General features: G+C 54.3%; 2 protein-coding genes across 7 annotated transcripts in view; one reads left to right on the forward strand and one right to left on the reverse strand.

Annotated features, from left to right (window-relative positions):
• Positions 1–560: 560 nt before the first annotated feature.
• Positions 561–5754, reverse strand: RDH8 (retinol dehydrogenase 8). Its single transcript, XM_059919837.1, has 6 exons — positions 5652–5754; positions 3197–3358; positions 2378–2557; positions 1281–1374; positions 886–1069; positions 561–776 (listed from the first exon to the last, which is right to left on the reverse strand). The coding sequence occupies exons 1-6, from the start codon at positions 5752–5754 to the stop codon at positions 561–563; spliced, it is 939 nt and encodes a 312-aa protein (XP_059775820.1).
• Positions 5755–7417: 1663 nt separating this feature from the next.
• Positions 7418–24379, forward strand: part of COL5A3 (collagen type V alpha 3 chain) — a 37877-nt gene continuing 20915 nt past the window's right edge. For 2 of the 6 annotated variants that reach the window (XM_059918479.1, XM_059918476.1), the window contains exons 1-27: positions 7421–7608; positions 11473–11634; positions 11726–11915; positions 11999–12155; positions 12849–12953; positions 13281–13433; positions 15252–15365; positions 15470–15616; positions 16843–16890; positions 16963–17004; positions 17324–17386; positions 17925–17999; positions 18099–18182; positions 18324–18380; positions 18479–18532; positions 18683–18736; positions 19668–19721; positions 20033–20086; positions 20272–20325; positions 20687–20731; positions 20839–20892; positions 21075–21119; positions 21270–21323; positions 21467–21511; positions 22467–22520; positions 22627–22671; positions 22818–22871. In XM_059918479.1, the coding sequence (XP_059774462.1) occupies positions 7521–7608; positions 11473–11634; positions 11726–11915; positions 11999–12155; positions 12849–12953; positions 13281–13433; positions 15252–15365; positions 15470–15616; positions 16843–16890; positions 16963–17004; positions 17324–17386; positions 17925–17999; positions 18099–18182; positions 18324–18380; positions 18479–18532; positions 18683–18736; positions 19668–19721; positions 20033–20086; positions 20272–20325; positions 20687–20731; positions 20839–20892; positions 21075–21119; positions 21270–21323; positions 21467–21511; positions 22467–22520; positions 22627–22671; positions 22818–22871 (2151 nt within the window). In that variant the 5' untranslated portion in view covers positions 7421–7520. Of the gene's footprint in view, positions 7609–11472; positions 11635–11725; positions 11916–11998; positions 12156–12285; positions 12363–12848; positions 12954–13280; positions 13434–15251; positions 15366–15469; positions 15617–16842; positions 16891–16962; positions 17005–17323; positions 17387–17924; positions 18000–18098; positions 18183–18323; positions 18381–18478; positions 18533–18682; positions 18737–19667; positions 19722–20032; positions 20087–20271; positions 20326–20686; positions 20732–20838; positions 20893–21074; positions 21120–21269; positions 21324–21466; positions 21512–22466; positions 22521–22626; positions 22672–22817; positions 22872–24379 lie in introns of those variants that run through there. The other 4 variants (XM_059918475.1, XM_059918477.1, XM_059918480.1 and 1 more) reach the window with 3 other exon arrangements.

Here is a 24379-nt window from a genome sequence, read left to right on the forward strand (position 1 = left end):
GATTGCTAGTGGTTACAAATATATATTTTGTGAAAAAGTATACATACATTGCCGGTGTATGCACGAACAGATTTTACTGATGGAGTATGTGACCAGAAAAGTCTGGAGACCCCTTAGTCAAACCAGCTTTGGCTGTGTGTATAGGCGGGGAGGAGGGATGGGGATGTTTGGATCATCCCAGAATCCACAGACCGAAGATAACGAAGTCCAGAGGTTGACTGAGGCAGTCTGTCTCATCCTTCAAGGTCCAGCAAAAATGCCCCCTCCTCCAGGAAGCCTCCCTTGCCTTCCCAGACACAACTCCAGCTCTCTGATCTGGGCTCCTCAGCCCAGGGTTCCAGAGTCCCAGGGTCCCCTCTCTCTGCCCCAGCCCTGACCGCAGAGGGGTCTGTGTCTAGACGCTGAGGGCTCTCTGGGGTCCCAGCAATGCCCAGGCACAGAATGGGTCAAGCAGAGTTTGCTGAATGAATGAATGAGTGAAGAGTCTGTATGGCCTGAGATGGATGTGAACCCAAGAGGCTTGGCTGTTCAGGGGTGAGGAGGGTTGGGTGAGGCTCTGCTCACTGGGGCCACACTGGGGTACGGAAGCAGCTGCAGGCCAGACATCGAAGGCCAAGGTTGAGGAGGCGTGGCCAGCGGAAGAGTAGGCGATGGGAGGTTTGCACATACAGGCTGCCGGAGGGGTCCATGGCTTTGAGGGCGATCAGGGGAGTGTAGCGGGTGTTGGTCTGTCTGCGCAAGGGTGGTCTGGCTGAGCCGATGACCTTGACAATTACCTGTGGGGTAGAGCCCTGAGCTTTGGGACCCAAGGAGAGGGAGGTTCTGTCGGGAGGGGCCCCCTCACATACCTGAGCCATGTCCTGGGGCTCTGGGCCCCCCACTCACCTTGGCCACATCCTGTGGGCTCTGTCCCACAGAGTGAAAGAGCTCCCTGGAGGCTGGGAGGTACAAATTCCGAAAGTAGTTCAGGGTGTCAGCGTCAGTGCCTGGGAACTCAGCTGTGGAAACCTGCTCCAGGAGCTTCCCTTCAAATTCGGTGGCCACCGGGCCCGGCTCCACCAGGGAGATGCTGGGAACAGGGGTAGGAGGAGAGGGTCTTGAGCCCCAACACACTCGCTGCCCCATTTTGCCCATTACCGTCCATCTTTCCTCTTCACTCCCCTGCTTCTCCCATCATTGTTTCATGCCTCCTTGCTCCCCCATCTCCTCGCTACTCCCCTCCCCTTGTCTGTCCCATCACTGCCTTCATTCCCCTGTCACTGTCCAAGTGCCCGCCTCACAAGATGTTGAACTGCAGTAGCTGGACAGCCAGACTCTCGAAGAATCCCTCCATGGCGAACTTGGAGGCCGCATAGACTTCATTGAACACGACACCTGAGAGGATTACAGGAAGGTGGGCTCTTTGGGGGTCTGGGTGATGGGCTTTGTGGGTCCAGAGGGATGGGGTCTTGGGAGACAGAGCAAAGAGGATTTAGGGATCAGAGCATATCTGGGGCCTACCTGATGGGTGTATGTGATGGGAGCATATGGGGTCAGGATGAGGTTGTCTTGGGGTGCCAGGTCCCACCTTTTCCTGGCAGTGTTCCATCCACCCTCAGCCCAGGGAAGTCTCCTATTTCCCTCTATCCTCTAAACCCTTGGGCCACTTGGGCATGGGATACTCAGGTTCCCCAAGGGCAAGCGCCATTCACCAAGGTCTTTATTGGTCCCTGTTGAGCAGTGAATGTGTCCCCCTCCCTTCCAAGATCAGGAGGTTCAGCTGGAAGAGGGGCTGAAGGGATGGGGCTGAGTAAATGCAGCTTTTCCATGACAGGGTAACAAGTAGGGTGGATTCCTTAGGGGACTGCTGGGGAGGGGGGCAGATCCGAGGAAATTTCCAGGGAAAGGAAGGGAGTCTAGAGAGGTTCAAGGAGGAAGGGACCGGGAGAAAGGATGGCAAGTAGATGGCCTCCATAGTAGGCCCATAGCAGACATCATTAGTCGATCTCTGCTCTTTTTCCTGCAGAACCTCAGGGTCCCAAATCTAGACATCTCTGGAGCCTGGTGGGAGGTGTTTGGGCAAGAAGGAGTCTCAGGAGGAGTGCTGATGGTTCCTTTGAGTTTTGTGGGATGGTTGGAAGGAATTTTTGGAGGTTTCCAGAAGTGGGGTTGATAATGGATGTGGATGGCCTTTGGCAGCATCTATACCACCCCTGTCTATTCCTGTACCATGGTAGACATAGTTAATCTATCCCAGAACTTTTTCCTCCTGAGCTGCAGAATGCTTCTCAATGCAGGCATATTTAGGGAATATGAGCTAAAACCTAGTTGCCAACCTTCCAGTCGGGGGAGGGTCAGAAGCTGGGAGAATTCCCAGGGGTGCATCCCCAGGGCTCACCTTGCAGCCCCATGACACTGCTGACCACCACGATGTGGCCCTGTCGTCTCCTCTTCATGCCAGGAAGTACAGCTTTGACCAGACGGACGGCCCCGAAAAAGTTGGTATCAAAGACGTTCTGCATGGCAGCTAGGCTGAGCCCCTCCAAGGGCCCCACCAGGCCCACTCCAGCATTATTCACTAAGGGGGTAGGGCTGAGGGTTACTTTGAAGTCCCCCAACCCTTCTAGTGTCACTCCCCCAGGGACACTCCCTAAATTATCCCACCCCTCCCCCACTCCAAGTTCAGGACTAGTCCAAGGTATCCTGGGTGGACAAATGTGTAGCATTGATAATCTTTAAATATAGTTCAGCATTTGCTATAGGGGACTCTGAGCCGTGGGTGGGGAAGAGGGCTGCCGAGAACAGCCTCCACTTTAATGCATGAGCAATTCAGCTCTGACCCCAAATTGCATCAAAACAGCCACACCCTCCTTAGAAGACCGTTTAGGGACCATGAGTTGCTTCTTCATCATGCTCCTTTCCCACAATGACTCATCAAATTAATTTTCCCAACCACATATGGTTTTCTCCATATGTGAGAATTTCTATTCGATAAAATCCACCCTATCCCCAGGTCTCAGTATATTTCTTGTATCTCTAATAAACTGAATGGTATCCTGGGCTCTTAGCCAACTGATCTACCCCTTCTGTCCAGGGTCAGAGGTTATTAGGGAAAGAAGACAGCTAGTGCCCAGACACTGGAAAGAACTTGCTGTGATAAGGATCTATGCTTGGGCCAGGGAGGGGGCGAGTGACCCCAGGGGATGCTCAGACTCACCCAACACGTCCACTTCCCCTCCCTGGATGCAGCTGAGACACTGGGCCACTGACTCATCACTGCACACATCCAGCTGGGCCACGGTGAGGGTCTGACCCAGAGCCTCCCCAGCAGCTGCCTCCAGTGTCCCCTTCTTTCCCAGGTCCCTCATGGTGGCCACCACTGGGGACAGAGAACAGAGTTGGAGCAGGCACTAGGTTCCTTTACCCTGTGTGTGGACTTACATATTCCTGTGATATTTTACACGAGTAGTCACAGAGGAACGGAGACCCACAGATTTATACACCTACATTCGCCATACAACCACAAATGCATACTTGTGTACAGATATTTGTATATACTTCCATCCATCCATCCACTCATCTAGCAAACATTTATTGAGCATCTACTACACCCTATGCACTATTCTAGGTGCTGAGGCTATTGCATGAAATAAGATAAAGTCCCTGCCTTCATGGAATTCAAAACCAGTAGGTAAGATGATAAAATAAATATAGAACAGATGGCTTGAGAAAAGAAACGCATGCACACCTAAAGTCAACATATGTGCAAATATGCACATGCAAGTATGAATAGCCCCATTTACATCATCAACATAGGTTCCGATTTATTGAACACCTACTATATGCCAGATAATATGCTAAACACATTTATAAACACTAACTCTAATCCTTACAAGAATCCTATGATTAGGTCATTGACTTATTTTCCAAAGATGGCCTCAACATCTTTTATCACACATGCTCTTCTAGAACCTAGCTGCTCACCCATCAGCCCATGAAATCTGATTCCTCTCCCCTTGAATCTTGTGGCTAGTTGGGACTCAATAGACTATGGTAAAGGTAACACTGTGTGGCTTTTGAGATGAGGATGGAAAAGATGTTGCAGTTTCTGCTTTGCTTGCTGGAATACTCACTGTAGGCTTCAGCCACCCTATAGCAGCCCAGCTGTCCTGAGGCCACCATGCTGGGAAGAAGCCCAGGCTAGCCCAGATAGAAAGACCACATGCAGGAGCCCTGAGATTACTGGAAGAGAGAGAGGTGCCTGCCCAGACCTGACATGTTCCAGTCTCCTCTGTGAGCCTTTGACCCTGAGCCCGAAGTGCCCAGCTGAGCCCTTCCAGATGCATGACCTTTGTAAGCCATGAGAGATAGATGATTGCAGCTGTTTTACGCCATACATTTTGGGGTGATTTGCTTTTAGCAATAGTAATCAGAACACGTAGGTAATATTATTATCCCCATTAACACACTGAGGCTCAACACAGTGAAGTTTCTTGCCTGGTCCACCCCTAGCAAGTGTGAGAACTGAGATTTCAACCTGGGTTTGTCTGAGTGCTGAGCTCATGCACCTGTACACATGTTTGCACCCCCCCTCCCCAACGCCTGCACCCACAATCACAGACACATTTGCATGTTGTCTGTGAGCGCATGTAAGTTTGGGCAAGGACCTTTGGCAGTCGGTGCCTCAGTTTCATCATTTCTAAGATGGAGCAAATGATAGTGTCCACCTTATCGAGGTGATGTGGGGATTAAATGACTTTCTATATGCAAAACACTTAGATGGAAGCCTGGCACATTGCAAGCAGTCAATAAGCATCATCTTTCAGCAGTGTTAGACACTCATCTGCCAGCCCACAGGGACACACACTGCACAATTACCTCTCTGCACACTGGTACCCAGACTGTCAGACCCAAAGCTGTGCATGTCTCTAAGACAGAGGGCAGAGGGCTGGGAGAAGCAACTCTGCCAGCTGGGGCAATGCCCTCACCCCTGCATCCTCCTCTTAAGTAACGGCCCTTTGCTTACTTGACTCCAGTGTGCTCTGGGTCAGAGGTTCCCATGGGTGGGGTGCAGATTGGGGCCATTGATTCCAGAGTGGCACGGGGCCAAGTCTCTAGACCTAGAGCCCTCTCCTCCTTAAACCCTCAAGGTCAGGGTCACTTAAGAGGCTTATCTTGGAGCGTTAATCTGGGGAGGAGTGGGGGTGGGGACTCTTAGGGAATGACTAAGTGAAACCTCAGAGAAGCCCTCCCCAGCCAGCCCTTCTAAAAATAAATATCACCCACACCCACCCCACTTGCTTTATTTTGCTTCTGACCACTTACCTGCACCAGCCACATAATACAATTTAAAAATCTGTTTGTTGTTTGTTCTCCCTCGCCTCCCCCACTACATCAATCTACCTAGAACAGAGATTTTTGTCTATTTTGTTCGCAGCTGTGTTTCTAGCACCTAGAATCTGGCACCCAATAGGTGCATTAGAAATATTCTTTGGATGAGGGGATGATTCACAGGCAGAGGTGGGAAGGGGGCCTCCGTGTGTCCTGGGTCCTCCCCAAGCCCACAAATGCAGTCGAAGTCATGGACCAGTGGAAATAGTGCTGGGAGAGCTGAGGGTCTTGGGAGGCCATGCCCATCCCTGTCCTTCCCAGCCTCAGCCTGGTCCCCTTACCCTGGTAGCGCTGCCTGGGGTCACGAGCCAGTTGCACTGCGAGCTCCAGGCCAATCCCCGAGGAGCATCCTGAGATCAGTACAGTCCGGGCTGAGTCGGCCATGTTGATCCCTTCCTGGACGCGTGACCTCTGCTGGCCAGCACCTGACTCCCGCCACCCATCATCTATCTGCTCATCTGTCCCCTCCTAAGCACCCCCCACCTGACTCCCTGCAGGATGAAGGGGGCCCTGGGAGCCCCCAGTTATGAACTGACTTTGGGCAGGCAGCTGGGGGGAATCCCTTAACTTCAATATAGTCCCTTCCTCTTATCTGTCGAAAATTTCCTCTCGCTGCTACACTCAAAACTGGGGGCTTTTGTTATGATGATAAATTATCCAGGGCTGGGGGCAGTTTCAGGGAGTGTGGGGAATAAGTGGAGGTGTTCTCTTCCTGTCTCTACTCTGGGCAAAGAATCTGTGATTGGAGAGAGGTGACCAAGAGTGTGGTCCCAGAAGGGTCCGTTCAAAGAGAATGGGCAGAAATGTCAGAACGTGGGATTAGACTCTAGGAAGAACTTCCCGACAGAGCAAGGCAGGGCAGGAACTTTATGAGTCTTTTAGCTAGAAAAGTCTTAGTCTCTGATGTCCCTGGAGAGGGAGGAGGAGCAGCTTGGGGAGATCCCCTCTCCTCCCCCCTACTCAGGGCCCCCCTCTCCCCCTCAGGCCAGATGGGGCCCCACCCCCTCCTCCCTAAGGACACAGAGTCTCTTTGTCTGAGGAGCCAGAGGCCGGGAAGGAGACACTGCCGGCTTCTCCCTCTTGGCCTTGGGGCGGGGGGAGTGGGCAGTTCAGGGCCCGGGATATGCCCCTTGGGTTCCTCCTTGCAGAATCTCCTTCAGATCCTGCATGTCTGTGCTTGTTCAATTGCACAGACAGCTCCACCTGACCTGACCCGCTGGGGCATCCTCACATGGGGGTGGGGGGGTCCCAGTGGGGTGGGGGGGGTTCTGCCTCACCCCAGGAATGGCAGGGGTCCACCCCTCCCTGTGGCAGCGCCCTGCTTATGGTGGGGCCATACTCCCTGATTTAATGGGCCATGTGTGAGGATGGAGCTGGGGCATCCATCTGGGGCCTGAGTCAGGGAGAAGAGGGCTGGGGATGGAGGTGGGAGCCTTTATTTGAAGACTAAGACTTTGGGGGTTGAAAGAACTGTGAGAACTGTGTTTGGGAATCTGTGGTGAGGGTTTGGGGGTGGGGCTAGGAACCCCATTTTGGAATCTGGGGTGAAGTTTGAGGTGGGGTGAAGATCCCTTATTTAGGGACCTGCAGGGAAAGTATGGAGTGAGGTCGGTACCTCTTATTGTGGGACCAGGCAGGTGGGTGAGAATTTGGCATCAGAATTTGGGGGCCTGGCTGAGACAGAAAGGATCTGGTATAAAGCTGTACCCCCTAATTCCGGGGCCTGGATGGAGGCTGAAGGTTTGAATGGGACTAAGATCTCCTTTGACGGGGCCTGTTAGGAGAAAAGGGTTTGGGCTAAGGCTGGGACCCCGGATTCTCAGGGTGGGTGGGAGTGACCCTCCTCCGACCCTGTGGGGTGAGGCAAGAAGGGCCCAGCTCCCGGCCCAGGGCTCCACCCCTAGCTGGGCAATCAGAGCTCAGCGCAAACTTTCCCAATTCCACCCACCAGCTGTCAGCTACCCCCCCTTCCGCGAGCTCCGCCTGGCCCGGAGCTGGAGCGCAGGGCGAGGCCAGGGCGGGGTCTCGGGCAGTCTCCTGTGGATCCCGAGTGGAGCCGGCCGCCGCGAGAGTGCCCCGAGCCCGTGGAGTCGCCGCGCCCCGCAGCCGCCCCGGCTGGTCCCCCCGCCTTGAGTGTGGGTCCCGCGGGAATGGGGAGTCGCCGGGGCCTGGGCCAGCCGCGGGCCGGCCTCTGCCTGCTCCTGGTGTCTCTGCAGCTTCTCCCCCGGACGCAGGCCGGTGAGCCGGGAGGGAGAAAATAGGACCCGGAGTGCAAGATCCATCGAGGTCCCCAAAGACGGCGTGGAGTCGGGAGTCGGGGGCGTGCATGGGGGCCGTGCACGTTGCGCGTGGCTACGGTGTGGTATTGGGGGGCGAGTGTCTGACTCTGGGCGGTTTGTGAGTGTGACAGTTTGGCTGGGGGTGGGGGGAGTCGGGGAAACGTGTGACCCTGTTTCCTGGTGGGTGCGTGGGAATGAATGCAATTTATAGGTATACATGTGTGTAACAATGTGCATGCGGCCATTTGGAGTGAAACTCTGTGTGTGCTGGGTGTGGGAGGTGACGATGATTGTATGCATCTGGGTGATGGGATGGCCCCTGGGCGAGTATGTGATTGAGTTGTGGGTAGGGGAGTGTGTGTCTGTGTGTGGGGCTGATTTTGAGAATAACCGTGTGTGTGTTATGCGTGTGATTGTGTGTCTCTGGGTGACCCTCTGAGGGCTGTGGTTGTGGTCTGGGAGGCCAAATATTTGCCCATGAGGATGATTCTCAGGGGGACGGTGGATGGTGAGCGGAGACTAATAGGGGAGAGGGTTGATCTGGGATTCAGAGCTCCCTTTGCGTCTCCCCAGATAGCTTCGCCTTATTCCCCCTCTTTCTCCTCTGCCCCTAATTAGCGCGCGCCCACCTCCTTTCCCCCCCATCTCTGCCCCCCTGCCCCCTCCCCGCGCTCCCCTGAGCCGGGATCAGCACCATGGACAGGGCCTCGGGAGGGCCTTGGTGAGGGGCGAGGCGGGGCGGGGCGCGGGGCGGGGCGGGGCAGAGCACGGGCGGGGTCGGGGGGAGTGGAAGTTGCTCCCCCAAGCTATGCGAGCCTCGGGTGTTTTTTCTGAGGAATTTCTCAGGGGCCCCCCCAGGGGTCCCGGGGGCCGCCGGACGGGTGAGTCAGCGCTGACGCACGCCCAGCTGCACGAATCTGGCTGGACGCCGCGCCCCGCCCCGCAGGGTTCTGGGTCGGGGGCGCCCCGGGGTTCGGGAAGGTCGTGGTCCCTCAAGTGGTGATTGAGGGGGGCTTCCCTGGTCTGAGATACCCCAGGTCAGGCCCTCCCCGTAATCCCTCCCTAAGGTGAACTCAGGACCCCAACACACCCACCCCCACTTTCTCACTTTCTCCTTTTCCCTGCAGTCCAGAGAGGTAGCGTGGCTACGGTGTGGTGTTTGTTTACGCGGATAATCCCAAAGTGGCCTATGCCCCACTCCCACGGTCACACATCCACATGGTCGTGCGATCTCAGGCACGCACTCAGAATGTAAGGCCCCTGGGACACGAAGAACGTTAAACACCTGGTGCCCAGGCCAAGGCAACCCCATCAGCCACCCGCCACACGGTCACAGCTTTTGTCACCCACCTACACTTTCAAACTCTCACACATGCTTCCACTGGCATCCATACAATGCAGTCGACGTTCTCAACCAGTCACCCACTCGCTGACTTGGCCACACTCTCGCTATAACCACACTCCTCCATCTCAAGTCTGAGCTATTACTATCACAGACTCCCCTTCATCACCTGCAGGACCTCGAGCTCACTGCCAGGACCCCAGGACAAGTCAAAGAACTGCACCTAATCCCTCCATCATAGGCCAAACACTCACAGACATTGACACGCTACAAAGCACACGCTCAGCTAGTCCCCAGTCCATACAGTCACACACGTCCTTGCACAGTCTCACGCATGTACACAATCGCACACGTACCTGTTTGCACAGACACTCACACCTAGGCTCTCCTACTCATCTGAGAGGGTCCCAGCCATGTCCCAGCCTGGTCCCTGCCTGCCTTCTTCCACATCCTAGACCCCACCTAGCCTCTCCCTGGGGTCCTGACCAGCACAGGGGAGAATCTGTGGGGGAAGGGCGAGCCGGTTACTTGACAGACTGCCGCCCCCCCTGGCCCTGTAGGCAGGACTCAATGCCTCTTGTGTGTCTCCTTGTCACAAAGCCAGCCATGGAAAGAAAAGGCAGTTGGTTTCTGAAAGGTCCTTACAGAAGGAACACAGATTGAAGCAGGAGACATTTGGGTTAGATGCTGGGAAAGACTTTTAAAATGTTAATGAGCAGTTGGTCAAACAGAGACCCCTTCCCACAGCATAGAAAGTGGAGTCTGGGTGAAAGGAGAGCCTGGGAGAGCCACACGGGGTGGAATCATGGATCTCAGCCCTCCCCTGGGCCCCCGCCCGGAGAGGGGGCAGCTGGGATGGTCATTCCATGGGGGAGTGACCCTTGTGGTCAGCAGAGCCTGGGAGCCCAGATTTTAGCCCCAGGGGGCTGTAACCCAAATACCTCTTAATAACAGCCCAGCCACAGAACAGGCAATTAGAGATGGGGCCGGTGGATGCAGCAGGGTTAGGGGGGTGGGTGCTGAGGGAGAGAGAGAGAGAGAGATGGAGGGAGTAATCCACACACAGAGATATATATAGAGAGGCACAGAGATAGAGGTATGCAGAGAGAAACAGATGTGAGACCGAGGGAAATACCAAGAGGCAGAGACAGAGAGCTAGAGAGTGAGAGAGAGCTGGGAAGTAAGAGAGGGAGGGAGAGAGAAAGACTGATTCAGAGTTGGACACAGAAAGTGGGACAGAGAGAAGGCAGGGAGGGGGAGAGAAGAAAAAAAGCAAAAGGAGGTTCGGGGCAAGAGAGAGCTGAGGTTGGAACAGGGCTCTGGAGAGTTTGGAGAATGAGGGGTCTGACCCAGGAGGAGCTGGGATGGGGGAACCCTCATCCAAACCCCTGTCTCCCACAAGTCTGGCCCCCCACCCTGGATCCCAATGGTGAAGTCAGTAGAGCCGCCCCCGGGGTGAGGTCATGGCAGAATCTGGCTCCTGCCAAGAGGCTGGGTCAGGGGGTCAGTGGGACAGTCTGCTGGGGGGAGGGGAGATCAGGCAGGAGTTTGGGGCTCAGGGGAAGACCCCGCCCACCCTTGCCCAAGCCATGTGGTTCCACTTAACACTGGCCAGGCTGCACCGGGTGGGGCTGGTAGGACGGCCTGGGTTAGGATCTGACTGGACCAGTCCCTTCCTTTGTTGGGATGAGAGGGAGGGGGTCAGGAGGTTATCAGAGAGAGGTGATCAGAGGATAAGGTCAGAGAGGGTGATAAAATGGGGAGGTCCACAGGTCAGATGGAAGAAACTGCAATAGGAAGAGGGAAGAGGTCAGGTGGTAGTCAGAGGGAGGTGGTCAGGGTCAGGCAGAGGAAGGTCAGAGGGGGTGGCCAGAAGAAATCAGTGGGGATCAGAGAAAGAATGGTCAGAGGGAGGAAATGCAAAGGGGTAGTGGTCAGAGGGAGGAGGTCATGGGTGATGAAGCTCAAGGAGGAGGTCAGAGGGAAGTAGTCAGGGGAGGTGGTGGTCAGAGGGAGGTCATGGGTGATGGTGGTCAAGGAGGAGGTCAGAGGGAGGAGAGCCCAGGGAAGAGGTGGGGAGAACACACGCAAGGAGCCCCTCCTCTCTAAGCAGGTTTCCCCTGGCAAGGGGGCTTCAGGCCTGGGAAGCAGCCCCAGGGAGCTGGTGCGGGGGAGTGTGGAGAGGGGGACAGTTTGGCTCTGGGGCTCAGGCCAGGAAGCTTTGATTCATCCCAGAACTAGGTCAGCTTTTTTTTTTCTCACCAAAAACCAAGGGAAAAAAACAGGAGTCAACAGGCTGATGAGGCTGGAACAGCTGTGGAGTGGTGAGGGGGGTATGTGTCCCAGAACTGCTGCTTCCCCCTGAGTCACAGACATAGCCGGGGTGGGGGTGGGGTGGGGGCTGAGTCCCCCAAACCCGAGCCACTCACGCAGAGTGCTGGGCTTGTTGTAACTGCCCCGCACCCTGGCTTCTTTCCGTAGCAGACCCTGTGGATGTGCTGAAGGCCCTGGGCGTGCGGGGGGGGCAGGCTGGGCTCCCCGAGGGTCCCGGCCTCTGCCCCCAGAGGGTCCCGCAGGGCGACCGGGCATTCGGGGTGGGCAAGGCCAGCGCGCTAGGTGTCCCCACGTGGGAGCTCTTTCAAGGTGAGTCAGGGTGAGAGGGGCTGTGGTTCATCCCGGGAGCATGGGTCACAGTCGGGCCGTCTGAGCTGCCCCTTTCCCTCTGCCCTCCCAGCTGGGCACTTTCCCGAGAACTTCTCCGTGCTGATCACTCTGCGGGGCCGGCCAGCCAACCACTCTGTCCTTCTATCCGTCTACAATGAGGGCGGTGTCCGGCAGCTGGGCCTGGCGTTGGGGCCGGCTCTGGACCTCCTAGGTGACTCCTTCAGCCCCCTCCCCCAGCAGGTCAACCTCACGGATGGCAGGTGAATATGGGGGGGGGGGGAGAGTGGGAGTCCCAGGAGAGGTGAGATGAGAGCACGCCCCCACTGAGACTGTCCCCTTGCAGGTGGCACCGTGTGGCGGTCAGTGTGGATGGTGGGACGGTGACCCTGGTGGCTGACTGTGAAGCTCAGCCCCCCGTATTGAGCCAGGGACCTCGACTCATCAGCACAGCTGGACTTACGGTGCTGGGGACCCAGGACCTCGGGGAGGAGACTTTTGAGGTAGCGCTTCAGCGATGGGGGAAACTGAGGCAGAAGGCAGGAGGGAGATTTGTCCACAGCCTGAATCTGGAGAAGAGAACGGAGAAGGGAACTATCCAGCTTCAACTTAGCACCAGGAAGCTGAGGAAGGGAGCACGAGGCATCCTGGTGCATCTTTGTGGCGTGCGCCTGTGAGACTGTAAAGCCGTGAATTGATCATTTGCGATGGTGCATACTTGGCTCATGGTGGGAGGATAAGGTTGTGACGTGTGGCGGCGCTGTTGCTTGTGATGGTGTGTGATGCCAGCAAGGCGTGGAGTCGTGTGGCTCTGTGACAGATGTGTTTTCGATGTGGTGGTTGTTATGTGTGCCACGACAGTCCAGGGACCTCATCATCTTGTTTCCCTCCTTATAGTACCTTGAAGGGCACCTGGCACACAGTAGGTGTCACCATGTGCCGCGAGCAAAGGAACAAATGTGCCTCTGATGGGACAGATGTTGTGGGGTGTGGCTTGTGGTTGTGGTTTGGTGTCACCCTGATAGAATCTTCCTCCTCTCAGTTTTTTGGGGCAGAAGGATTTCTGGGGCTATAATGGGGCTAACCCCTCCCTATACTTAGCATGCTTTGGGTGGAAAAACACCAGACCTTGATGCTTGGAATGGGGGTCGGAGTCAGCCTGCAGACCCCTTCCCCGACCCCCGTTCTCTCCCCAGGGAGATATTCAGGAGCTGCTGATAAGCTCAGACCCTCAGGCTGCCTTCCGAGCCTGTGAGCAGTACCTTCCTGGCTGTGACGACCTGGCTCCTACAGCCACAGGGGTGAGTAAGGGGCTTGTCCTGAGGTAGCTGGCTGAGTCATCCCTGGCTCCAGGTCTCAGGAATGAATGAATTCTGAGCCCTATCCAGGGGGCTGAGTGACCCCTACCCTTAAACTGTTCTTAGGCATGAATGACCTTGACTTCAGGTCACATAACTGACCCTTGGCCCCTCATCATATGATTTACCTTGACCCCAGGTCCCAGGGCTGAGTGAGCCCTGGCTTTAAAACATAGGACCAATGGACCGTGTGCCAGCATGACCCCAGGTGATCTGAGTGATGGGGCCTCCACTCAGGGAATCTGGACCCGACTGGAGTCCTCTTCCCAGGTACCCCAGGGGGAGCCAGAAACCCCTCCCCCTCGGCGGAAGGGGAAGGGAAAAGGGAAGAAGAAAGGGCGAGGTCGTAAGGGGAAGGGCAGGAAGAAGAAGAACAAGGAAATTTTGGCCCTGAGTCCACCTCCTGTCTCCCTGGAGAACCAGGTAAGGGGTCTGCGATCTCTCCCCTCTGTTCTTTGACCGCCCTGCTTCTGACCTCTGATCCCCACTGATCCCTTGTGCCTCGTCCAAGGTCTCTGCCTCTTGTCTTCAATAACTGACCTTTGACTTCTCTCAGCTGACCGATCACGGTCGGGGGGTCTGGTCCTGTCTTAGGTACTCTTTCATATCTCCCTCCCAACTTCCAGTTTTGCGCGGGGACTAGAGAGAGGGGGCACACCCAGTTGAGTACCTTATTATTAGGGGGCTCTTGATGAGGGCTACTGTTTAAGGGGAGCCACTAGCTGGGGTGAATGATGGGTTCGTTAGTTAGTGTGTCATTGTTTGGGGTTGACTGGTTGGGGTCATGGGTGAGGGTTATTCATTGGGGGTCGCTAACTGGGGGGACACTATTTGGCCTCCCTGATAGAGATTGCTTGTTAGGGGGGATCATTGTAGAAAGATACTGACTGAGGTTGATGTTTGGGGGTTTCCTAGTTGGAGGTCACTGTTAGAGGTCATTGATGGAGGCCGCCGTTGGTGTTATTGGTGTCTGTAGTTTAGGGTTAATGGTGTGGGGCTCATTGCTGAGGATCACTAGTTGGGCAAGTCATCAGTGGGGGACCACTGATTAGAAGGCACTAGTGGAGTCACCAGTTGGGGTCAGTAGTTGGGGGAGTGCCTTTCAGGGGATCATGGATGAGATAGTTAGTTTGGGAGTCCCTGATGGGTAATTAGTTGGGAAGTCATTGATGGGTCACTGGTTAGTGGAATTACTGTTTGGGGGTCGTTGATGGGGAGCACTAGTTGAGCTCACTCACGGATGTTCATTGTTGGAGGATCACTGGTGAGGAGGAATGATTGGTTAGGGGTCACTGGTAGGGCTTATCGGGGTTCACTAGTTAGTACTTATTGTGGGGTGGGGTCATTTGTTGGGGAGGTCACTGGATGGGAGAGTAACTGATTGTAGTCATTGATGGGGGTCATTAATTAGGGGGCCACTGATGGATCACTGGTTATAGAAATAACGGGTGGGAGGCCAATGATTCGAGTTATTAGTAGGTGTGTATGGGTCATTGGTTAGGTTCCTTAGTGGGGATCACTTGTCATGGGTCATTAATTGGGGGTCATTAATGGGTCACCGGCTGTAGGAATAATTGGGGGTCACTGGGTAGGTGTCCCTGGTGTGGGCCACTGGTCGGGGTCCTTGGTTGGAGGGTCACTGGTTGCACTACATCTGCTCGCCGCATCAGTGGGGAGAAAGAGGGTTATCACTTCAGCCTAGAACAGAGACACCAGGAGTAGCCTACCCTTTCTCAGCCCCTTCCTTAGCCTTCACCTGGGCCCCCATCACCTGCTTTGCGCCCTTGGCCCAGTTCCTCTGCAGCTGTCCAGGCCAGGAGGAGCTCCCACTCCTTCTCTGACTGCGGCCTGGCTGGCTGACCGACTGCTGAGATCTGCCTTGGGAGAGGACGTACGGGATAGGCTTCCGGGAGTCTGGCCCTGAGTGGTGGCCATTGACCCTGACCCCCGGGCTTTGGAGCCAGCCCCGCTCTGCCTTCCAGCCCTGCCAGCCCTGCCAGCCCTGCCCCTCCTCCACACACAAGGGCTCCCCCTGCTGGCTGTCCTTGTTCAGCCAGCACACCTTCGCCTGCACTGGCCAGCCCCCTGCCCCATACCCCTCTGATGTGTTTTTTGGAATCCTCCTCTGTCCCCCTCCCTAGACTGGGTGCTCTGGGAGAGAGAGTCTGTCTCCTCCTTCGTCTCCCTTTTGTCTTGATTGTCCTGACCGCAGACCTGGTACCCTCTCTGTCCTTCCTCCAGACCTCCACTGACATCCCCAAGACAGAGACACCAGCTCCAACTCTGCCTCCGACTCCCACGCCTCTGGTCATCACCACAACTGTGGCCACTGGCAGCAACGTCACCGTCCTAGAGGTTGTGGGAAGTGGACGAGGCTGGAAGGGAAGGTCCTGGGACAGTGGTGGTGGCAGACAACGAAGAGGTCAGGGGTAAACTTTGGTCTGTCCCCATGTCCTCAGGAGAGCTTGGACCCTGACAATGGAACTGAACTGGGGACCGTGGAGACTGAGTTAGCCAGAGAAGAAGAAGGAGAAGGTGGTCCCACCATGGGCCCCCACTTCCGGGCAGCAGAACAGTCATGGAGGACTGAGTTCCAGATCTTTCCTGTGCGTCTGGGTGGCTGGGTTAGGTGCAGGGGGGAGGGACTCCGACCTGGAGCCACACATAGCTGCATTCTCTTTTTTGCTTTCTTTTTATCTTGCCTAGAATGCCTTCCCACCACCCCAGTGCAGCTGACAAATATTTATCTACAGATACTATGCTAATGTGACAGGCATTGTGCTAATGAATGGCTCTGTGGGTAGGGTGATTCATTCGGTTTTTAGTCTAAGCATGATGAGAAGCCACTTGAGATGGAATATGTCCTGACTTGGGAGTTTTCAAAGCTCTGTCTGGCTGCTGAACAGCATGTGGACTGTAGGGGGAACCAGAGGGGCAGCAGGGAAACCAGTAGTCAATGCAAAACAGAGTGGTGACCTGGATGAGGGTGGAGGCTGTAGCGGTGGCGGTGGGGATAGAGAAAAGTTGGACAGATTGGGGACATGCCCCCATTTTGCTCTCGCTGCTGTATGTGGAGAACGATGCAAAAATGACTGGGTAGATGCACGGTGGCATCACTGAGTAGGATGGGGAAGCCTGAAGAAGGAGCAGGTGGAAAGTGTCAAGGATCTCATCTTGGATGTGCTAAACTGGCAACCCTTGTTTGATTGTCAATGCGAGGGATTGGTTAGAAAATTCTGGAGTTCAAGGAAGATGGTCTAGCCTGGAGATAAAGACTTGGAACTCATCAGCGGAGAGATGCTATCTTTAGTCAAGGGATGAGATTGCCTAGGAAAATAAGGCAGACAGAGAAGGTGTCTAGGTCCTAGCTTTGGTGTTGGACAGGGGAGAAGGTGAATAATCCTAACCATCTTACTCTGAGTGCCTGTTATGTGCTAAGCATTGTTTTAGCTTCTTTATCTTCCCGTGGGATATATACAGGCGGCATTCACCCACACACTTTGCAGGTGAGGCCATAGGAGTTGAATAAGTTGCCCAACATCGCTCAGCTATTGAGAGGCAGCTCCAGGATTAGGACTCCACAGTATGCCCCAGGGTTCATGTTCACCTTGCTGCAGCGTGGCCAGCTTGAAACTGGAGCATGAGCTGCTCAAAACATACTGGTTGAAGAAAGGACAGGCAGAGACAGCTCAGAGGGTGGGCTCTGTGCACACATGCATGCCTCTGTGTGTGTGTGTGTGTGTGTGTGTGATGAGTGGGAGGTAAGTTAGCTGAGAGTTCTATGTCTGAGTTCCAGGGCTCACACCTCTTCTCTTTCCATCCCCTGCCCCAGGGCGCTGGGGAGAAGGGAGAAAAAGGAGAACCGGCCGTGATTGAACAGGTGAGGGGTCTGGGGCTGGAGGAGGTGGCGGGGTCTGTGCTAGAATGGGGGTCACACTTATTTCTCCCCCAGGGACAGAAGTTTGAGGGACTTCCAGGAAGCCCAGGACCCCAAGTGAGTCATGGCTGCATTCCCCTCTTCTTGTCTTTTACTTCCAGTTGGGGTATTTGATCCTCTGGGGTGGGGAGTTGGGGTGTAATGTTGCCAGATCATTTGAAGACTATTGGTTATTTGAGGCTCAGAAGATGAGTAAAAATAGGAGCTGAGATGTAAAGTTGGGGGTTTATATGTGTCAGTATAGTATTGAGGGGCCAGGGGTGGCTCGGTGATGGGGTAGGAAGGTCAGCATGGGGTCAGTGTCAGTGGTGGTTTGGAAGTCAGCCTGGCTCAAACTTTGCATTTGTCATGACCTCTGTTCCTCTGTCCTCAACAGGGGGTGGTTGGCCCCTCAGGCCCTCCTGGCCCCCCAGGATTCCCTGGGGACCCTGGTCTACCGGTAAGAGACTTCCTCTGGGGTGTAAACTCCTGGGGGAGTGAGGTTTCAAGTTGGGAGCATGGCTGCGACTGGGAACATTGTCTTGGAGCTGGCTCTGATCCCCTCCTGCTCTGGGAATTATCATTCTGGCTCCTCTTCTGTCTCTGGGAGCGGGTGGGGGGGGGCTATCCCCTGCCTTTCTCCTTCTGACTCTATCCCTGAGTGTCTTTCATCTCTGTCTTTCTCCCTATGTCTCTGTGCCCGTTTCCTCATCTCTTTTTTGTCTGTCTGTCTGTCTCTTTCTGTTTTTGTCTCTTCCACTTTTTATGACTCTTTCTCCTTCCCTCCATTTCTCTTTCTCTCGCCTTCTGTCTCTTCTCTCTCTCTCTCCCTGCCTCCATCTTTCTCTGTCTCTCCCTCCTTTCCTCTCTCGATCTCTCTGCCTTCACTTCTCTCTGTCTCTCTCCCCTCCCCCCCCATTTCTCTCTGTCCCCTCCTCCCTCCATCCTTTCCTCCATCTCTCTACCTCCATCCCTCTCTGTCTCTGTCCCTCTCTCAGGGCCCCGCTGGCCTCCCAGGAATCCCTGGCATTGATGGGATCCGGGGTCTACCAGGCACTGTAATCATGATACCGGTAAGAGGGAGATAGGGTGGCACAGCCTTGGGGAGTAGAATCCTCACCAAGGAGGGGGGCTTCTCCTGGAGTCTCCCCTCACTCCTAGTTGCCCCCTAGTTCCAGTTTGCAAGAGGCTCCCTCAAAGGACCCCCAGTCTCCTTCCAGCAGGCCCAGGCTCAGGCAGTCCTGCAACAGGCTCAGGTGAGTGGAGGATAATTGGGAGACTGTCAGGGGGTGATGGGAGGACATTGAGAGAATGACAGAGATGGGAGATGGTGAATAGTCAGGAGACAGGTGGCTATTTAACTTCTGATGATGGCTTTGTTCCCCCTGTCTCTTCAGCTCTCTATGAAAGGCCCCCCTGGCCTGGTGGGGCTCACTGGGCGCCCAGGCCCCATGGTGAGTAAGGCGGCTGAGTGGAGTGGGGAGTACATCAGTGGAGATGACTCTAACTCAAACTCCCGCTAAATGCATTACCCTATCTTTCCTCCTCCAAGGGTCTCCCTGGGTATCCAGGTCTGAAAGGAGAGATGGGAGAAATGGGGCCACAGGTGAGATTGGTGGGGGTGGGGACAGGGTTGATGGGAAGGGTCTTCTCACAGGGCTACAGGACAAAGTACTAGCTGGGGAAAATGGCAAAGGGGCTGGGGTTACCCTTGCAATTACTGACGTTTTTCTTCCTCCTTTCCTTTCTCTTCTAGGGCCCCCGAGGACTTCAGGGACCTCTTGGACCCCCTGGCAGAGAGGGAAAGATGGTGAGTGATTCGTAGGTCCTCAGGTCATCCCTTATCCATCTCCCAACACCCAACAGGAGCCTCAGCTCTGTGCTCCCAGGGTCTGCTGGTGTCATTGGTGGGATAAGAGCACTGAGGACAGGGAATGACAGTACACTGAGGGTGTGACAAAGGAATCTGGCCAGGTCCCCGAGTCTGGGGGGACTTGCAGAGGAATGATGCTTGAACTGAGATCTGAGGCATAACCAGGGAAAAAGGAGAGGAAGGGCATTCCAAGTAGAAAGAACAGCACATGCAAAAGAAAAGACTGGCACATTGGGGGAAATGATGAACAAGATAATTCCAGATAGTTTTTTTTTTAAATTTATTTTTCGGCTGCGTTGTGTCTTTGTTGCTGCGTGCAGGCTTTTCTCTAGTTGTGGTGAGCAAGGGTTACTCTTTGTTGCGGTGTGCGGGCTTCTCATTGTGGTGGCTTCTCTTGTTGTGGAGCACAGGTTCTAGGTGTGTGGGCTTCAGTAGTTGCAGCACACGGGCTCAGTAGTTGTGGCTCGCTGGCTCTAGAGCACAGGCTCAGTAGTTGTGGCTCATGGGCTTAGTTGCTCCACGGCAGGTGGGATCTTCCCGGACCAGGCACCGAACCTGTGTCCCCTGCATTGGCAGGTGGATTCTTCACCACTGCGCCACCAGGGAAGTCCTCCAGATAGTTTTAAAGTGCCATGAGGAACATACAGCAGGGAAATTAATGGAGACTGAAGATGAGTGTTCTTAATTTTTGTGGTGATGGTAACTTGAACTAGAGAAAGGGCACTAGGGCTAAAGAATAATGGATGGGTTTGAGATATATTTAAGAGGTTAAACTGGTACATACAGAAGCCCCCAGCGTAAGACACTGCATGAGGAAAGTGCTCGATACATGGTAGTAGATATCTTGATGATGTCACCTCCCGCATAGGGCCGCCCTGGAGCAGATGGGGCTCGAGGCCTCCCAGGGGACACAGGACCTAAGGTAGGTGATGGGGCCAGGACTGGGACTTGGAGGGACTGTCAGGGTAGAGGATTCCAAGCTCAGCTGGCGTTTCTTTCTTTCTTTTTTCTTCCCATTTATTTTAATTAATTAATTTTTAAATATTTGTTATTTATTGATTGATTTTGGCTGTGCCGGGTCTTAGTTGCGTCATGCGAACTCTTAGTTGCAGCACGCATGTGGGATCTAGTTCCCTGACCAGGGATCGAACCCGGGCCCCCCTGCATTGGGAGCACGGAGTCTCTCCCACTGGACCACCAGGGAAGTCCCTCAGCTGATGTTTCTTTGTGCAGGGTGATCAGGGCTTTGATGGCTTGCCAGGGCTGCCTGGAGAGAAGGGCCAGAGGGTGAGTGTGTGAGACCCCTCCCCCATATTCAAGCCCCCTCCCAATGTTCATGACACCCTCCCCACCCCCAATATCAGAGCCTCCATTCCTGGGTCTGAGTCCTCACCCTTAATACCCCATCTCCTTTCCTGGGGGCTGGTCTCCACTTTTTGACTCTGAACTGCCCTCTGTGTTCCCCACTCCAGGGTGACTTTGGTCATGTGGGGCAACCTGGCCCCCCAGGAGAGGATGGTGAGAAGGTAAGTTTGGAAGAGAGTTAGGGAGTGGTTTGGAAGCTAGAAAGCCAGAACAGACGGAGTAGAGCATTCAGGAGCCTGGGGGAGGGGTGAAGGTCTGCACTGGAGAGTCAGGAGACCCCAGTGGGGCTCAAAGAGACAGGCTGAGAGTTGTGGGGTTAGGACTAGAGTTAAGAGGTTAAACCCAGGATTGCAGGTCCAGGATTGGGGTCAGGGGCTTGAATCAAATCACGTATACTCAGTTGGCTGGATCCTGCCACACACTCTGACTCTGAGATCCCCTGGAAGGGGCTGCCGATGTGAGAGAAGGTGATTCTATGAGGGTTATACGTCCCCCGTCCCCAAGTCATATGCTTTCCCACAGGGAGCAGAGGGCCCTCCGGGGCCCACCGGCCAGGCTGGGGAGCCGGTGAGTATCAGGGACCCCTGGGCCCCTTGCCTGGCACGGGGGAGGGAGTCAGGACTCATAGGACCTCAGAGCAGTGATGCTGGAATAACACTCCTACCTCCTTGCAGGGCCCCCGAGGACTGATTGGCCCTAGAGGCTCCCCTGGCCCCCTGGGACGCCCGGTGAGAATGTCACTGTCTTGCTACATCCCGTGTGTCTTTTTCTCACCTTTGTCTCCTCTGCATGTCCATTTCTGTTGCCTGGATTCTCTGCCCACTCAGCTTTTCACCTGTGCCCCTCAGTGTCTCAGACGCAGGCTCCTGCGCATGGGTCTGCCCTGGTCTCACACCCTCTCCTCCCCCAGGGTGTAGTTGGAAGTGATGGTCCTCCAGGTGCCAAAGGAAATGTGGTATGTGTTCCGATCCCTGATGCGTTCTGACACTCTGACCCTAGGACCGCCCATATCCTTGTCCACTCCCATGATCCCCCATTTCAACTTCCCTGACACCGCAACACCATAACCCCTTTCAGCTTCACAGAACCCTCACTTTCTCCCCAGGGTCCTCCAGGAGAACCAGGCCCCCCAGGACAGCAGGGAAATCCCGGGTCCCAGGTTTGAGCTATCTTTGCTGACAGAAGGGGCGGGTTGTAGCGGTGCTCAGCCGAGGTCAGAGACCACTCCTGGCTTCCCCAGGCTCTGCACTTGCTGCCGCTTTCTCATGCTTTCCTTCTCTCTTTTTAAAAAAATGTTTCCAGGGAATCCCCGGCCCCCAGGGACTCATTGGCACTCCTGGGGAGAAGGTGAGTGACAACTCTCCCTCCCTCCCCTCCCCTCCCCCAACATCTTTTCCCTTCAACTCTGCCTGCAGGAAAATCTTCCCACCAGGGCCCCTTTTGTAAGCCCTGGATAATGATAAATTGCAACATTCCCTAAATAAGCTCAGAGTTACCAAGTGTCATTGCTGGGAAAGGGTTGATGGCCAGAAACAGAACTGCACCAAGGTTAGATCATAAGGGGATATTGTCAGGAGAGAGGGGAACCCGCAGAAGCCAGTCATAGAAAATATTACCAAGACTCATGGGCCAGGAAATCCCTTTGTCTCGGGTCTTGTGGCGTCATCTTTCTTCCTCTGCGCATCTGTTTCCATCTCCCCTGAAAGACAGGCTTCTTTCTATTTACATCTGAGCCTGTTCTTACCCCAGCTTCTGTTTCTACACACTCTTGTGCTGCTCTGTCACTAGTTCAGTCCCCAGTTCCTTATGACCTTACAGTTTCTTTATCCAAATCCATCTGATCCTAGTTTCTATGAGGCAAGATATCCCTTACCTCAAAATTTCAGGAGAGAATCTGATTGGCTTATCTGGGCCAAGTGCCCGCCTCTGGACTTGTCAATGGTTTGCAGGACATAGGGGGTCACCTCATGCCACACCTCTTCAGGTGGAGCTGTGGGATGGAGGTGCTTCTAAAGGAAGAGGTGCGGCTGGGGAGTCCCCCACCCCAGCATGTCTCTCACACTGTTTTTACATCCCTTGTCTCAGCCCTCCCAGAAGCAGAGGATTTCTGAGGCACAGAGAGGGGAGAGAGCTTGTCCAGGGTCACACAGCAAGTTTGCAAGAGCTGAGGATAGATTTCCTGGCCAGTAGGATCTGGTTTTTCTCTAACCTTGAGGTAGCTGTATGTCTGAGTAGGGACGTTCCTGGTGGAATGCCAGGCTCTGAGACCCTCTGTCTCCTCCTACTATTCATCTTCTTTCAGGGTCCCCCTGGGAACCCAGGAATTCCAGGCCTCTCAGGATCTGATGGCCCTCTGGTGAGAACTAGATTCTGGGAGAAGGAGGAAGGAGAAGTGGGGAGGCTTGGGAATTTGGATGGCATATCAGGTCTCTGACAACTTAGAATGTTTATCCATCTCCTAGGGTCACCCAGGTCATGAGGGCCCAACAGGAGAGAAAGGGGCCCAGGTGAGTGACCTGGAGAGGGGCTGATTTGGGGATGAGGGTTGGCAGGCAGGGCCAGGAGTCAGGGGCTATTAATGAGAAGAGAGATGAGGGCACTGGGAACATGGAGGGGGAAGAGCAGGATGACGCTCATCTTATGTCCATCTCAGGGTCCAGCAGGGTCGGCAGGCCCTTCGGGCTATCCTGGACCTCGGGGTGTGAAGGTAAGTGATACTTGGGGCCTGCAGATAGAGCTTTTTTTTTTTTTTTTTTTTTTGGCCATGTTGCACGACTTGTGGAACCTTAGTTCCCCGACCAGGCATCAAACCTGGGCCCTCGGCAGTGAAAGTGTGGAGCCCTAACCACTGGACTGCCAGGCAATTCCCTGCAGATAGGGTTGATTCATCAGCATTGACTTCCGGGAGCCAGCTCTATCAGAAACTTCTGTATGTGTGATGAGAGGAATCAGTCTGCCAGGCAAGGTGTGGTAGAAGTGACAATATATAGTAGGGTGTGTGCTACTTTGGAGCTGAAAAGCCAAAGGGTAACATTAAGGTATGGTTGTCACCTTGCAGATGAGAATAGTTAAACCCATTAGAGGCTGAACCCATTTCACTGTAGGCACACACATCACATCCAGGTCCAGGTCAGCACACTGTAATCAAGCAGAGGGTTGTTTTAAAGCTCAAGCCCAGAGCCATACAATCTGCAAGCCCAGAAATGCTAGGACAAGCTGAGAGCTGTACTGAATAGAGATTCACTGTTGACCAAGTGCAGGGCCATTGGAATTCACATCTATATGGTAGCTGAGTCCAGTTACATTGTAGCCAAGTACAGGTATCCATTACCTGTAGTCCAGAAACAGAGTTTGATGGTAGCCAAGAGCTGGCTCCTCATATTTTTGCATTATAGACAAGCTTAGTTACACTATAACCAAGAAGGTGGTTATATTGTAGCTGGCCACAAAATCCTGTGGGTGTCCAAACTCAAGAGTTCCATTGTAGCCAGGCCTGGTTTTCTATATATAGTTGAAGGCTATGTTGTTGTTGAGTCTAGTTACGTGGTAGCCATGGCCAGAGAACAATTGTAACCAAGCTCAGTTACATTGTGGTCAATGAATTGCCCTGTGGCTAGAGACAGTCATGCTATTGTCCAAACACATAGTTATATTGTATCCAAGTATAATTTTGTTGTAGTCACTGAGTTCGGTTATATTGTGTCTCCCTGTGGCTGGAAACAGTCATGCTATTGTGAAAACATAGTTGTATTGTATCCAAGTACAATTTCATTTTAGTGGCTGAGCTCAGTTACATTGTAGCCAAGTGCAGCTTTTCTTGTGGCCCAAGCCCAGAATTTGGTGTGAGCAGCATCTGGGCTTGCACCCAGCAGTCTTGCTGTAGCCAAGCACAGACTCCCCTTGTTGCCAGGCACAGAGTCGCATTGTAGCCAGCACAATGGGAAACATTCCTTTGCCTTTAGAATGCAGCCGGGGCCTGGAATGTTCATCCTCTTTCTCCTGCCAGAAGGAACTGTGGACACAGTGTCCCCGGGAGATGGGAATCAATTACTTGGAAATTTGGCCTTGCCTGCACTCCCCCACACAGATGACCTTGGGAGGCTGCCAGTGGGAAGGGGCCGGGGAGAGGCAGCCTCTTGCACACCATACTAGCAGACTCTGGGGAAAGATAATTTCCTCTGGGGCTGACCCTCACCCCCCTTCCTCCAGTCTGAC

Source organism: Balaenoptera ricei, chromosome 3 (genome assembly GCF_028023285.1).
Source record: "Balaenoptera ricei isolate mBalRic1 chromosome 3, mBalRic1.hap2, whole genome shotgun sequence".
Lineage (NCBI taxonomy): Eukaryota > Metazoa > Chordata > Mammalia > Artiodactyla > Balaenopteridae > Balaenoptera > Balaenoptera ricei.

Bases quoted from the DNA above. Each gene is read 5' to 3' on its own strand.
- RDH8 (XM_059919837.1), bottom strand. From the start codon at position 5,754: ATGGCCGACTCAGCCCGGACTGTACTGATCTCAGGATGCTCCTCGGGG. The intron at 1,375-2,377 runs GTGAGCCCTGGG...TAATCCTCTCAG, and splicing joins CAGTGTCATGGGGCTGCAAG to GTGTCGTGTTCAATGAAGTC. The intron at 777-885 runs GTGAGTGGGGGG...TCTACCCCACAG, and splicing joins GCCCACAGGATGTGGCCAAG to GTAATTGTCAAGGTCATCGG.